The sequence below is a fragment of the Emydura macquarii genome, unplaced genomic scaffold (assembly GCF_026122565.2).
Source record: "Emydura macquarii macquarii isolate MOO-44397 ecotype Brisbane River unplaced genomic scaffold, CSIRO-AGI_Emac_v2 contig_561, whole genome shotgun sequence".
Classification (NCBI taxonomy): domain Eukaryota; kingdom Metazoa; phylum Chordata; order Testudines; family Chelidae; genus Emydura; species Emydura macquarii.
This window is the reverse complement of record NW_027130698.1, coordinates 7,768,505-7,784,032: the sequence shown is the minus strand read 5'-3', so window position 1 is coordinate 7,784,032 and position 15,528 is coordinate 7,768,505. Positions and strand designations below refer to the sequence as shown.

General features: G+C 37.8%; 1 protein-coding gene across 1 annotated transcript in view; it reads right to left on the bottom strand.

Moving 5' to 3' along the window:
- Positions 1-15,528, bottom strand: part of CDH8 (cadherin 8) — a 195,391-nt gene that overhangs the window by 23,124 nt on the left and 156,739 nt on the right. Inside the window, exon 10 of the mRNA XM_067540112.1 lies at positions 13,465-13,582. Coding sequence (XP_067396213.1) covers positions 13,465-13,582 — 118 coding nt within the window. The remainder of the gene's footprint in view (positions 1-13,464; positions 13,583-15,528) is intronic.

Genomic DNA, 15,528 nt, shown 5'->3' with positions numbered 1-15,528 from the left:
CCAAACATTTTGATTTCGGTTCTTATGAGTTCCCATCACCTATATTTGCCTTTGAATTTGAGGTTAGGTTGAACCGAAATATCCAAAAGAAACTCAAACAAAATCATCAAATTCTCCGTGGTTTTAGATGAAAACCATATAAAACCACCAAATCATTAATTACAGCCTAAAAAATGGGGGGTGGAAATAATCAACTTCCATGTGTGAGACAGGCATAAATCTTTCTAAATGTGCAAATATCAGGAAAGATTGCTTAAGTGACCCCCTGATTTTTCTCTTGAACAACAACCTGACAATTCTATCAGCACGCAATGATCTTGCTGATTTTAGAGATGGTCATAAGCACCACCTGGCAGTAATCTCATTGACATTCCTCTCTGAACTCAATTCTTGCATCCCTGGCCTCTTTCAAATCTATTCAAAATGCGACAGCCAGATCTTCCTCCTGGCTCATCATTTTGACCGTCATCCTCCTCTCTAAGTCCCTCAACTGGCTCCCCTGCTCCGACAGCAACAAACACAAACCTCTAATCTTTTCATCCAGTTCCCTCACAATTTAGACTGACCCTATCTATGCGACTTGTTATCTTAAAGCTGACTCCCACCTTCACTCTACCAATAATGTCAGCCACAGTCTCCCAATTCATTGCTTCTCCAACAAGCATTTTTGTGCTTTCTCCTACGCTGCCCCTTATGAGTGGAAATAGCCACTAGTCCAAATCCAGACAGCCAGCACCTTGCCCACCTCCAAATCCATCCCCAAAATTCCTCTTTACTGTAATTCAGATAAAAAAAAACCTGCCCTCTGAATACAGCTAAACAGGTGGCCATTTGTGATCACTGCTACTGACTGGCTGGAACAGCTCATCTCCTGTTATACGTTACCTGTTTTCCCCAACCTCCATTCTGGCCTGCTAATTTGTCTCATCCACCTGTCATGCCTTGTCTTAGGAGACAAGTTATTTGAAGTAGGGATTGTCATTTACCTCACACTACAGGGACCAGACCTGATTGCCCTATAGGTGCCACCTTGATAGTAAATAAAAATATACTACTCATGAAAGTTTGACCAGCATAAATGTGGTTGCCTAAGAGAATACTATATCAGATAGGAAGAATTTTAACAATTAGGTACAGGATCAGAAAACTTTGCAATAAGTGAGAGAAAAGCCAGGGGCTTGCTAAACTTGGCATTAGAAATTGATTAAAATGGTTAGGTAAAATCCAAGGAGAGAAGGTGAAGGTTGGAGACTCATACCACACTGTATTTTATGCACACACATGCTGCGGTGTCTGTTATGGCCAGAGGAATCCATTATGTCTGTGAATGAAATTTGCTTGTTTAGGACTAGTGAGGAGGAATTAAAGTTTTCAGGGATATATTTGACCCCCGAACCAGCCAGGCTCTGCAGCACAGAAAGGGGTCCTATAAAGATTGATGTAATGGTCATTTGGCTAGGAAGAATTACTGTACTTGAAATGAAGAACAAGAAGAAGAAGAAGGGCTCTGTGTAAACTCAAAAGCTTGTCTCTCTTGCCAACAAAAATCGGTCCAATAAACGATATCATCTACCTTGTATCTCTGTACTTCCTGAACACACTTGGCACTGTACAGTAGATTAAAGTCTATGTAAACCCTCCCCATATTCTTGTATGTGATCTAGCAGTTCCATAAACAAATACTCCAGCGATAATCCAACTTCAGGCTCCCAGTGGGAATATCAACTAATTCTCACCTACTGAGACACAGTGGATAGAAGAGGAAAAATACAACGGAGGGTGGAGGAATTAATTGATATTCTTCCTGAGAGCCTGCAGTTGGAGGATGATGACAAGAGAGCAGGTACACATTAACCTTACAAAATAAAATGAAAAACAGTGAATAAAAATGGTCTCATGCCATAATTACCAATTAGCCGCGCAGTACCACAAAACCAAACACATGCATACATGCCTCATAATGAGGCTGGGGAGGGGTGGAAAGTGTTTGTTAAAATGTAATAGCTGTTTGACCCGTGACCAGATTAGAGACAAAAATCAATGGCAATTTCCCCTCCTACCAACACCTCCAGTTTTGTGACATTATTCCTCCTACTCAGTGAATAAACCCCATTTTACAAAATATCCAACACGGATAGAAAGCATGTTGTCCATGAGTCCCTCTACTGAAGGAACTGCTTTTTGCTTGCAGAAAATTTGGAGGGATCAGTTCCAAGTAAGAAACCAGAAATATTCTGACAGAAGCATCTATGCAACATGTTTGAAGATGAACCTCTCCTGAATATCTGAAAAAACATGTCCAAGTGTTCTGATGTACATTTAGGAAAAGAAGCCACGGCAAAGATAGCCCCTCTGCTTACATACATGATTCCAGGTGGGAAGCAACCATCTGTGCAAGGGCTGTGAGGGAATAGTTGCTTTCTTTTGCTCCCACATTGGCTGAGTTCTGAATGTGACAAGGTGACCAAGTACATTGTGGACATTGTAGAGCGACAGCTGGACAGATCCAGTGATCTTTTTTCTGGGAAGGACATTCCCATTTTATAAACACCTTGTACTCCTGGTGCCAACTATCAGGGGTTAGAGCAGAAATACTCCACCAGGCACAACAATCAAATGAATCTGACAAACCCGATAAACAATGGTGATGAACAGACTGGGAAATGTTTTCCTCTCAAATACACTGATTCTGAGCCCCAACCAATATAGTGAAGTTGCCCCACTGTTTCAGAGGAGAATATGGCCACTGTCTTTATCACTGAAAGATGATTTATTTTAGAACTCTTAGCCTTTTGCATAAACACCCAGCACATGAATCTGCATGCACAGCCAAACCCAACATGTGACAGAATACTCAAGCAATTTGTAGCAGAAAAGGAACAGGAAGACAAGAAGAGTTACTGTCACTCAAGTTTCCTAATTTATGGATAAGTTCTCTGGTTTAGACATCAGAAAGATACTGTCAATATACACATAGATTTGAAACATGGGCAAACCTACACATGTCCAAGCAGATGTTGTCAGATAAGAAAGAGAGACCATCTCTCTAAACTCTTATTAATGTTAGGGTTATTTTTCTTTGGTTTTCCTTCAATTGTTTTCTTTATTTTAAATCACAGTTAATGATTGTAATATTAAAGTGACAAAATGGGAGGAAATGTGTGTGTGTGGGGGGGGGGGGGAGAGAATATAGCTTAATAGTCTGTGTGTACTGAGGAAATTTTGGTGAAGAGCTACATATTGCTGCGATGTTTGACCACAAATTGGACACTATTAAAGACAAATGGAAATTGAAATGATATAGAAAATAAACACAATTAAGAAAACATATTAAGTTCTCTCACCAAATTATCATGTATGTTCTGAGACTTCATTAATTTATGTATGTAAAGTACTTTGAGATCATAGAAGTGAAAGTGCTACATACTATCAAGATATTGCTGTACATCTGAGAAAACTTCCAACATTTCTGAGGGATCCAACTTTGGATTCCCTTAAGGGTAGAAAGCTTCTGGATGTGAAAGTAGCATGCTTGATACCTTCGAGGCCAGAGTTCCCTTTGTGTGCTGAGCTGTACAGTTTTGATATGCTGATTCCATTTTTCTTTCCTTTTCTTTTTTTAGCCACATTGTTTAGCTGAAATTATGTCAGAATAAAGCTTTAATTCATTCTTATCTCTGTGTATCTATCTGCTCTTTTATCCACATTCCAGATTTTCTATGCTAAGATAAATTTCTTCTTTCATGGTAATTGCCTGGCCCATTTTTTTCTTTTTTCTATTTTGTTTTCTTAATCTTCTTTTCCTTACAGGCTCTTTGAAAATGATGCCAGTGTTACTTACTTTACTGTATTTCTAACGACAACTTAATTAAACAATTATTGGAAAAAGAAAGAAAACTATATTAAACTACTGGGTCTGGTAAACATTATAGCAGGAAAATTCACACTGTTTTCCAAGCCCTTCCCTCATCCTGACTAAGCATTGTAGTACATATGGTGCTCAACACTGACCTCAGATCTTTTTCACTTAGACTGCATCTGGTTCTTAATTAGTTTGATCTATAAAATGAAACATAATTGACTCCTTGTCAACATTATGTTGCTAGCAGCACAAATCATAAATTATGAATAAGTGAAGTAAAAGCCTTTTATAATCATGTATGCATAATGGCATGCTGTACATATACAATATTATCCCTTCTTTTATTGTTCTCCTTTCATATTTGCTTGGACTGGGTCATGTTTACATAAATGTTCTGAAATAAATTGTGTTATTTTGACTGATAATTCACGTGAAAAAAGGGCTCTCCCTGGGGAGATATAATGTTACAGAAGTGTTTCTGGTTTGGATAGATGTATTCTTTGATGATTGGCTGGAAACTTCTATCTGTCAAGGTGGTGGAGAAGCCAACACAACAGCAATAGGATAAAGGCAGGACTGAAAAGGTTAAAAGAGTATCTGGAACATAAATGCTCCAGTAGAAGCACTTTTCTAGCTATAAAATTGCAAAAAGAGCTGGAAAAATAAAAATAATAATTTAAAAATAAACAAAGAAGAACAAATAAACAAACAAAAAAAAAAAAACCCCAAACCACAGCACAGCTGAAGAAGAATCTAAGGATGCCTAAAAGAGGACAATCATCTTACCAGGTGGCCCCCTCCTTGCTGGCTCGATCATCAGGTTAGCCTGTCCCATCCAATGAAGCCTTGATTGATCACATCTGGCTTTTGGCGGAGGAGAGAGGGGATCTGTTTGGCTGCAGCCCTGCATCCTGAATACAGGAGAGGAGTGAATAAGGTTTCAGCTGGACAGAATAGACAGCATGGTCAAAGTGTGGAGGATGTTGGTAGCTGAGTTAGAATTTGTGGATCTGGTTCTATTCTCTGGCACTGGGTTTCAGCTAGAGCAGAGGAAGTCCTTTGTCAAGCTGGCAAAAGGAGGCCATCTCTTCAGCCTATAGAGGTGGCGAAAACTGGGTCACTCATTGTAAGAAAGAGTAGACAGTAGCCAGATAGGGTAAAAAGATATGTTTGCAGAAGAAGTTGCACTCAGTCCTCACCTGTTTTGTGGCTCCAGTCAGAGGTGAGCCTGGAAGAGTAGCTGCCTACATGTTAAAAGAAAGATGTGGCAGGTGGCAGAGCACCAGGTATTGGTGGAAGAAGACGAACAAGATTATATGTCCAACAAGGGGAGATTACATGTCCAATACACACACTACACCAGTGGTGGCAATGGGAAAATGCATCTGTAATCCTCACAATACAGACAATAATGTAAACTTCTTCTCTGAAGGACAGCCCATTTCAAATATCACTCAGGTGATATTCAGCATGGGAGCATTATTGAAAATATCTATAGGTGAGGCAGTAGAGGAAGATAGAAGAAGGGAAGCAGGAAAGGCTCAGACATACAGGTATATGCCGAGCTAAAGAAACAAATGCTGGCTTTTCATTGCTCTCAGCAGGTAGGGCAAATGCTATGATTTCTGAATAATGCAGAAAACGTGAATTACTAGCACTGCAAAATGGTATGTTCTAAAAGTGAAATGTGTTATTTACATTACAATATAAGAAACCATGGAAATTGAAACACAAGGGTATTTGTAGAGTGCCTAGCAATATGGGACCTCTGGGAAATTCTGCAGTGTATCAGAGACTCCTTTGTAAAAAAAAAAAAGAATCATTTACTTGAAACCCTAGTGGCCTGTCTATTATTTTGAGAATGACTGTCAAGAAAAGCATGAACACTATGAAAAAAATAAATCAGATGTTCCTGATCCCTTATTCTCACCATCAATACAAATAAACATCATGTGCTGCCGTTCATCTCCTGTAGATATAAACACATCCAACACACTGGCAGGGTGATGTCATGTTTCAGAACTTCTTCAGTTATATGTAATAGGTTTAAGTCTACTTACCTACTTAGTGCCAAGAATGAAAATGCCCACCACAGCCACTTATGCCGGGCAATTCCAATGTGATCAATCATCCAGGGACTAAGAATGGGTGAACCACTGCAGAAAAAATATAGAACCCCACTCCATCCTCCATGTCTATTTTTAAAAGTGAACCTTTTTGAAACTTTACAAATGTCAACCCTCTAAGACCCTCCTGAAGCTCAAGTTCCTCCCAGATTATTTCTTGTTCCAGGGACACACATTTTCTGCTGGAACATGTAGGCAGCAAATTACCACACTCTCTGTCCTGACTGAACTCCACTTTCTGACATGTTGAGGGGCAGAGTTTAGACATCATCCATTCCCCATCTAGCCATGACCACACCCATCCACCTGCTACAGTGGTGGGTATAGTAAGATGATAGAAATATCTGCTTACCTCTGTGTCTCTGGACCCATGGTCCTTACTTCTCCTTTGCTTCCCTGAACTGGCACATAATACAAGTTACACTGTAGGCCTTTTCTTTTCTTTTCTTTTCTCTTTTTTTTTTAAAGTTGACCATGAACAATCACCTAACATCTAAACACCCTTGAATGTTGCACAAATCTTCTGGAACAAAATTTGAATTATGTGAATTTGTAGCCCCACACCTAGAATGTTATCTTTTAACTAGAACTGGTCAAAAATTGTCTGACAAAGCAATTTCCAGTCAGAAAATGCTGATTTGATTAAGCTGAAAAGTTTAAAGGGAACATATTTATTTCACTGATTATTTTTTAGGAAATTATTTTTTTTCGATAAGGTCATAACATTTCATTTTGACTAATCATTTTTACTTTTATATTATAATACAAAAGTCAAAATAATAAAGTTTGAAACGAAAAGGGTTCAACCTTTTTTAAATGAAGTGTTTCAACCTTATCAAAATGATACATGATATGGTCAAAATGAAATATTTTTGGAATGTTTTGTGAAAATTTCTAAGATTTTGTCTTTTTGTCCTGATCTGGAACAAAATGAAGTTGATGGACATTCCAAATTTTGATCATCTCTACTTTTAATCTAGTACAAGATTGCTAATATGATATTTATAACATGGTTTTAGGCTTAGGCCCCAAGACTGCCACGATTAGTGTTTGTGGAGTAAGATGTCACTTCTGTCAGTGGATGGAAGTTTGTGTCACACGTTACCCAATAACCGTAGTATCCATGAAGGTGTTTTCAGATGTTCAATTATTTAAATACAAAGCATCCAGGCTACTTAGGGCCTAATACTGGCACCTGCAAAGTGAGCAGAAACCTCAACATGCAAGTAGTCCCATTGATTTTAGATGTCAGAATTGTGCCCACAGCAATTAAAGAAATTCTTACCAGTGGCCTTTCTAGGGCTTAACACTTTATTTCTTTACATTAATAAAATGCATCTCATACTCCAACTGCATGTACTCATTACTGGTGTTGCAGAAGGGGCAGCAAAATGTTTGCTTATAGGTATCAGGATCTGCAGTAACTGCTCTCCAATCACATCTGTGATTTTTAAAAACAAGCACAACTTGAGATGTGATTTGGTACATTTCAGAATTACACTTTGAAAAGTATGCAAGCCTCCTTAATTACTATGGGTCAGAATGAGAATAATAGTTAAACACATTAGAAATATGGAGGCATGTGCTTCTCCTGGACAGCTGCCATTGTTAAATGAAGTCTCAGCTGGGGTGGATGACAGCTGGCTACAAAGATGCCTGAGGCTCATGTAATACTTCATGAAACTGCAATGGAATATGAGGATTTATAACACATGTGCATAAGAAAATAGGGCTGATATTCTGGACATGCATTGTACATTCATAGGCAGTGGTGGATTTAATGATGTCCTTGCTAAAGCAATTTGTACTAGACGTTGTCTTTCAAACTGGGTAGAGCAAAGGAAAAGCATTCAGTTAATATATCTTAATTTTCCAGGGAAAATTATATGGGAATTATATTATATATATGGGAAAGAAAGTCAATCAAAAACACAGGAGAAACTTCTAAATGCAATAGAGATGTGACAGATAGACAGACTGATCAAGAAAAGCAAAGGGAGCATATTACTCGTGACAGAATCCTGTATTAGCACAACCGGAGTTACTAGAGTGGGAGCAAAAGATATTTAGAAATAGCTTACCCTGTGGGTATGCATGTGACAGATGCTGCTAAAGAAAATATTTGACATGTGGAATATTTAGATATTTTTCTTTTTACTATACTGAAGTCAAAGAGATAACATAAAAACATTTTCCGATTTCATATATGTTCTGGATGTTGGCTTTTAGCGTTTTTATTTTGGACAATAAAATGAAGGGAAACAATTCCCAAAGGTATTCCATACTTTTTCAAATTATTCAGATAATTTGGAAACAATAACTTATAAGGGAAAGAAGGGAATGTGAGAAGCAAGTTTTAAATAAGGCGAGCGATTCAAGCACAGGATGGCATGTAATCCAACTAGTGCTTGGGAGTATAAAAGGTGTGATTATAACAACAGGCTATCTTACTCTAACTATATGGCACATTACCTACCAGTTTCAAGTCCGCTCACTGATGAAATAACTGACAGATTAAAATTGCACAATCCAAAGAGCAAAGGAATTGCACTTTTAAGCATGAATATTCTGGGAAATATTATATATATGTACACACAAAGAAATAAGTGTGTGTGTGTGTAAGCAGAGGAAATGGTGCATTTTCACTACATAAGTGAGAGAATCTAGATACAGTATTTATTTGATATATAATGAGTATTGTACCAGAAATTGAGAATGGGATTCATAACATGTAATGTTGCTAGGGATAAGCTACAGAAAGGTTTATCATTAAAATACATAGGATGCTTCAATTTAAAAGAAAAGTAAAGTAATGTGTACTCTTGGTTTTATTCATTATGCCTGCCCCAATATTCACTTTGGCCCAGATTCTGGGCCCATCTCTCAGCTCAAGTAGCCAAGCTGGGTGACGGGAAGGGATTAAAGAGCTAGCTTCCCTACAAGTGCATGGAGTGCCTGTTGAACTTCTTCAGGAGTATCAGTGTGTGCCCCTAATGCGTTCCCCTCTGTGCTCAGAGGTGGGTTTTCCTATGCCTCCTCACTGCCGCCGCTTGGTGGGTCCCAGCAGAACTTAGCAATGTGCACTCTGTCATTTATGTGATGAGAATGCACCATTTTCTCTGCCAGGAGAGCCTCTACAGTTTTGGGCTTTGGGGGGAATATTTGATCTAGGGCATGTTTTCAACACACAGTACACCTTTGCTGGATAAAAATGGCAAAAATTCTGCCTTTTGTGGAAAATGTTGACATTTTACCAGTGAATGACAAACATACATTTGCTAGTTTTAGAATGAAAATTGTATTTGCAGTAAAACAAAACTTGAATACTTGGGAAAACTGTCTTTTTTTCAGAAGGCCCTGCTCTTGACTGAGCAAGCAATAGGGATAACCAGAGCAGGGGTTTCTTTTATTAAAAGACTATAAATCAAATTGTTAAGCCTCATTTTCACAGGTCACATTGCAGTTTACTGGTGCCACACAGCTACAAACTTCCTTTTCAGTTTCCTAAATACTTTTTATTGTCCACCCTCTGTGTCACAATTAGTGCCTGGAAAACTGGACCTATCTGGGTGAGTGTTCTAGGACTTGAGATACGTCGTCAGAGTTTATTCAAATCTATCTGAACATCTTTATTGCTTACAAAACCAGGTTTTCACCGGAGATTTTTTTCAGCATTTCTTGGTTGGGAGTCAGTCAGAAGTAACGCAACAGCAGCATTACTCACGGTATTTCATTCATCCATCCAAAACCAGACACAAAGACATGCACAAATTAGATAATCAATCAATCACTTCACTCACAATTAGCAACTGTGTGGCCATATACATCCAGGTAGCCAAACATGTGATCTATCATTGACTCACATAGTTGCATACATGGATTGATGTTGCTATAAGGTTTGTAAATTTGGGTGATCTGATTGTGTGTTAACTAAGTAGAATTTTCAAGTCCCAATCTGGTGGAGAGAGAAGGGTTTATGCATCTGGGCAGTTAACAGAATGATCAGCTCTCTTTGCATCACAGTTCTAGAGAGTGAACTTATCTTTCAGTAGGTTTTCTGTGGTCAACAGCAGCACATTTTACTAAATTTAAAAATTGCCAACATGTTCAGTGACACAGGAGGTAAGAAAACATATTCAGGAACTGAAGTCTTAGGGTCAGACAGAACAAAAAAAGAAAATGATTGCATATTGTTTACTGAGAGATTTTCTAGGAGCTTTGGGTGAGATACATGAGGTTCCTGATGATGTTCAAGATTACTTTGCTAGTCTAGCCATCAAAAATAATCAATTGAGGCCCCATTGAGTTATTTCAGGATGACTTGTCTACAGAAGAGATTGTAAATATGCAGATTTATCAGCTAGGACAGACAAAAATGTTGTCATGGTGCCTATAAATCATTTCACAGGAACAGACTGTAGCTATGAACATCGGCCAATTTCCGTAACACATAATATAATCCTGGGGGCAGGGGGTGTTTTGCTGGGTGCAAATGAAAACACAACATTATGTCAAAAGGTCAGTTAAAATCATTTAGCAAAGGCAGGTTTTAGCCTATTAGAATATCACTTGTTACCTGTGCAATACAGTTAAGACAGCTCACAAATTGTTAGATCACCTGGTGACAGTCTGGAAGACTTAAATGTCATATTAGCCCAAAGAGGATAAATTAAAGTGAAATGATAGTAAGAGATTTTTATAAGTATGTTACAAGAACAAACTCAAGCAGATACTAGTATGTAACCATATTATTTGGGCCAGAATATATGAGCCTATCAGAAACAAACCCATACAGCTTTGATTTCCACAACAGATGTCAAACTGCATTGGTTGAATACCAGAGCCAAGAGAAGAGATCAGTTAATACTACTGGCTCTTCAAGTACAAAGGTATCTGTCAGTCCCAAAAATGCCAGAGCAGCACAAAGGAAGCAATATTAGAGAATAAGGCAGTTTCAGAAAGACCCAAAGAAGTGGTGGTTTTGCGCAACATTGGGCTTCACAGAGTATGGAGAAAGGCAAGAAATGCTCAGAAAGAAAGTAAGTATTAAGAAAATCAAAACACAAATTTAGTAATTTTATAACTTTTAAAAATGGATTTGTAGATTAAAATGTCACTGAGATGCTAGACTTAATGCCACGCTCAATTACACTAGGGAATTACTCTAACAGCCACCAAAGCTATTCCTGGCTTCCACTAGTACACCAAAAGCAGAATTTGGACCAATACATTGCATTTTACAAGAACAATGGAGTAAATTCATCAGGCATAATCAGTCACACTGATCTTGAAGATAGAAAACATCTTGCAAATCATGGTTAAGTATTAATGGTTAAAGGGTAGGGAGCCTTTATGGCTATGTCCACACAGCTGCCGGGGGTGAGTCTTGCAGCCTTGGTGAACAGAATTGTATTTGTGGGGCTCACACTACCACACTAAAAATATCAACATGGACGTTTCAACTCAGGCTGGAGCAAGGGCTCTGAAACTAAGGGAGAGGGGTGGACTTCAGAACCCAAGTACCAAAGCAACACCTACAGATCTGTTTTTAGCATGCTAGCCTGAACACCCAGCAGCTGTGTACACATAGCCTCTGTGACATGATATGATATCCTTGCCTCAGCTGTATTAGCCCCGATTTTGGATTTGGCAAGAGTCCTTCCATTACAAGGGAAGATTTATTCTAGCAGATAAAAAGAGGACTATTTTAAACAGAGTAACAGTCTTGATAAATGCATGCTTAAAGAGTGCATGTTGTAAGTATGTTTAAAGGGAATAATGTTATTAGACACAGAACATTAATCCAATTGTGTGTCTTCAAGTGAAGTTTGAGAAGGTTTATTCCTGAATGGGTGTGAATGTATTATACAAAGAAAAAAAGTGTAGTGGGTTTTTTATTATTATTAATTATTATTAAAATATACTACAATTTTAATTCTAAGACAGTATCTCTGTTGTACACAGAGTGGGATGTCACAAAGAATGTTAAGGCCCCACTCCTTCTCCTGCACTAGTCAATAGGAATTTTGCCATTGACTTCAGTAGGGAGCAAGAGTGGGTCTTAAAAGGGAAATAGATTGGCAAGAGAAGGTTAATTAGTGGTATGAGCTCATAGTCTAAGCTCAAAAAGTAAATGTAAAAACCTTTGTTTATTCTGTCATTCTGTGCAAGGTTTATGGAAGCTTCATATTTAGAGTACTTAATTCAAATTGTATTTTATTTTGGATTACGAAAAAGGTTTTTTAGTCACTTTATTTTCTATAATGAATGTGCTATCTAAAAGAATACAGTCCTATAATGACTCTCTCATTTCCTTTGTAAAGATACAATAATAATAATATATACACTTATGGTGAATAACGCTATAATAAACATATCCAAAAAGAGAAAACCATAGTACATTTAAATAGGTTCAGATTATTTTTATAGTGCTATATTTATCAAAGCAATACCAACATACTTCACTGGCTGCTACAGCTAGAATAAGAATGGTACGGAAATGGTGTTTTCTTCTTATTTAAGTGTTTATACATTTCCTTTACACACACAAATACATTTTCATATTAATACTAACAAGGCTGACTAGTGTGTTTTGATTTTCTTCATGATCATTACACAAACATGATATAAGAGACTGAAATACAGCCAGATACCCTAACAGGATGCAATTCTATGAGAAAGAAACCCTTGCTTGACATACAAATACCTAGGAATATAGCTATACTGTTTATAGAATTATTGTCACCATATCCAGCTCTCTCACTATATGACCTTCAGGTACTGAGTGACAAAAAAAAGGAGCAGTCTAAGTGTATTACTCAAGAAAACCAAAATGTATTGAATTTGTTTTCTTCTTTTTTTCCCCACCATGAATGAATTCCACTTCTATAGTATTACACAATGAGACTATGCCCTTCCAGAAGTGCTTTAAAACAACAATACTAATACAAAGTGCCCTTCAAGACTTTGCTGACCTAACAGCTTTCTCGTCCTATTTAGAACATGTTTAACAGTAGTACTTCAGAATCTATACACAGACAAGCTGGAATAAAATGTGTTTCCCTTTGGGGACTTAGTAAACATTTAATTAGACGTTCCTCACTAGATGTGAGCCAACATAGGTTCAATATTTATTTATCAACGCAGTTTTAACCTCTTCTTTTACAATATCTCTCTCAGATATCTGAAAATTAACAGAAGTGTAGCACGAATAAAATCCCTCCTTTCAAATTTTATGTAAACCCAATGAGTTATTTTCTCGATCTAAGCTCAGTTTTCATTTTAGCTTTCTTCTTATCTACTGTACAGATATTGGAAATAGCTGAAGTGGTGTAATTATGGTACCATTACACAGATAAGTCTCATTCTAATTGCTCAAGGGACAAATTGATAAGGTAAATGGAAGTCAACCAAGCAATGCAAAACAGCAATAAAATAAAGTTATACAGCACCATACTGTAGACATTTTATATTTACCTTCATTTTTCTTGATGGTGAAATTTGGGTTGTTGACCATTTCTGGAAGAAGACTATATAGAAAAAAATGTCCATTTTTAGGATCATCTTTGTCAATGGCACTGACAGTTTGAATTACCTGCAATAGAAAAAGATTACATAAAATCTACAGCCTATACATAAATTCTATTGATCAGTACAAGGTGTGATAATCTAACCTGCTATATATAAAGATACCAAATATCTGTATTCATTGTTGAAAAGGGCATTCTTTTTTCTATAGGATAGATTCTGATTTCTACTTTCACAAGTATAAGAACCCCCTAAACTTCTATGTGGACTGCCCAGATCTTATAGAAATGTGGGGCTGGAAGGGATCTCAGGAAGTCATCAAGTCCAGCTCCCTGTGATGAGGGAGGACCTAGTAACCTAGACCACCCAACAGGTGCTTGTCCAATCTGTTCTTAAAAACAGCCAATGATGGGGATTCCCAAACCTACCTATTCCAGAGCCTATATACGTTATAGTTAGAAAGACTTTCCTAATATCTAACTTAAATTTCCTTTGGTGCAGATTAAGCCCATTACTTCTTGTCCTATCTTTGGGTTGGTTCACACTGACCGCGCGATTCGGCAGCAGTCGATGGAACTTACACAAACTACGCAGAGTAGTTTGCATAACTGACGTCAACTGCTCAGCTTCCCTTTTGTGCGCTGTTCATACTGTGCTGAGCCGACGGAAACAGTGTTCCCGTCGACTCAGCGCTACACTACTTGAGGGGGTGGACTTACTCAGTCGACTTCCTGATCGATTGAGTGGGTCTCACTGACCGCTCAATTGATCCTGACAGATCGATCTGGCGGCGGCAATTTTGCCGCCGTCAATGTAAACGTAGCCTCAGGTGGACATGGAGAGGAATTGATCACATTCCTTTTTATAACAGCCCTTAACATATTTGAAGACCGTTTACAGGTGCCCCCTCAGTCTTCTTTTCTCAAGACTAAGCATGCCTATTTTCTGTAATCTTTCCTCATAAGTGGTAGCCTCTGAGGCACAATGCCTCCTGGGCTTCTGATGGTTTGGTATAGCCTTGCTCAAGGGTGTACCTGGAACAGTCTAGCTAAAACACCCCTCCACCACTTTTCCCTTTCCCCTCTTCCCTAAGTTGAACAAAGATCTTAAAAATGTGTCTTTGGTGTGAAATTTTGCATCTTTAATATCAACCTAAAAGTAATTTTTTTTAGGTTAAAAGTTATGTTTTTTAATTTTAAAAATCTGCTCAGCCATTTCAGAATGTATGGAATTGCTAAAACAATCAATAACTTCTTTTTTTAATAAAATACTTAACAATTATTGTGCTAAGAAAACACAAAACTAGTATGCATTGCACATTGTCCAGAATATGGTGATGTGGGTTCTTTTTAAATAACAAAAGTAGGAAGACTTTAAAATCAATTGAATTTATTCTGGACTATATCCATATTCAGCAGTATATATGACATGCTAGCACTGCAGGTATAGTCACTGATCTTCCTCCGAGCCAAATGGGACTATATTGGACAAGGGAGGAGGATATAAGAATACATCACTTCCAGGAAAGCAGGAAAGGGATTTAATGGGTTTAAAGTTTGGGACAGATTTAGTTGATTCCAAATATTTCCCCATCAGAAGAAGTGGAGACAGGGAGCAATATGGACCCAGAAAGAAGCTCTCAGGGCCTGACACTACACTACTGAACTCAATAGGAATGTTACGGTTATCATCAATGGATGTAGGATCAGACACTTAGCAAGTATTATTCAAAAATGTCTTGTTCCTACTGAAGTCAATAAAACTTTACTCTTATTTATTCCCAAAAGCATGAAGTCCTGAAAAAAAATAAACCAATCAACCAATCAAACAAACAAACAAAAAAAACCCAACGCCCTCATAATATTGACTGAAAATGTGCAAATCCATCCTGGGACAAATATTTTTTAAGAGTCATAGAAAGTTCCAATTTAGAAAAATAGCAACATGTTTGGATATGGTCCTGCTCGTAAGGGGGGCAATTGAATGGGCCTGATCTTGCCCAACTTTCAACAT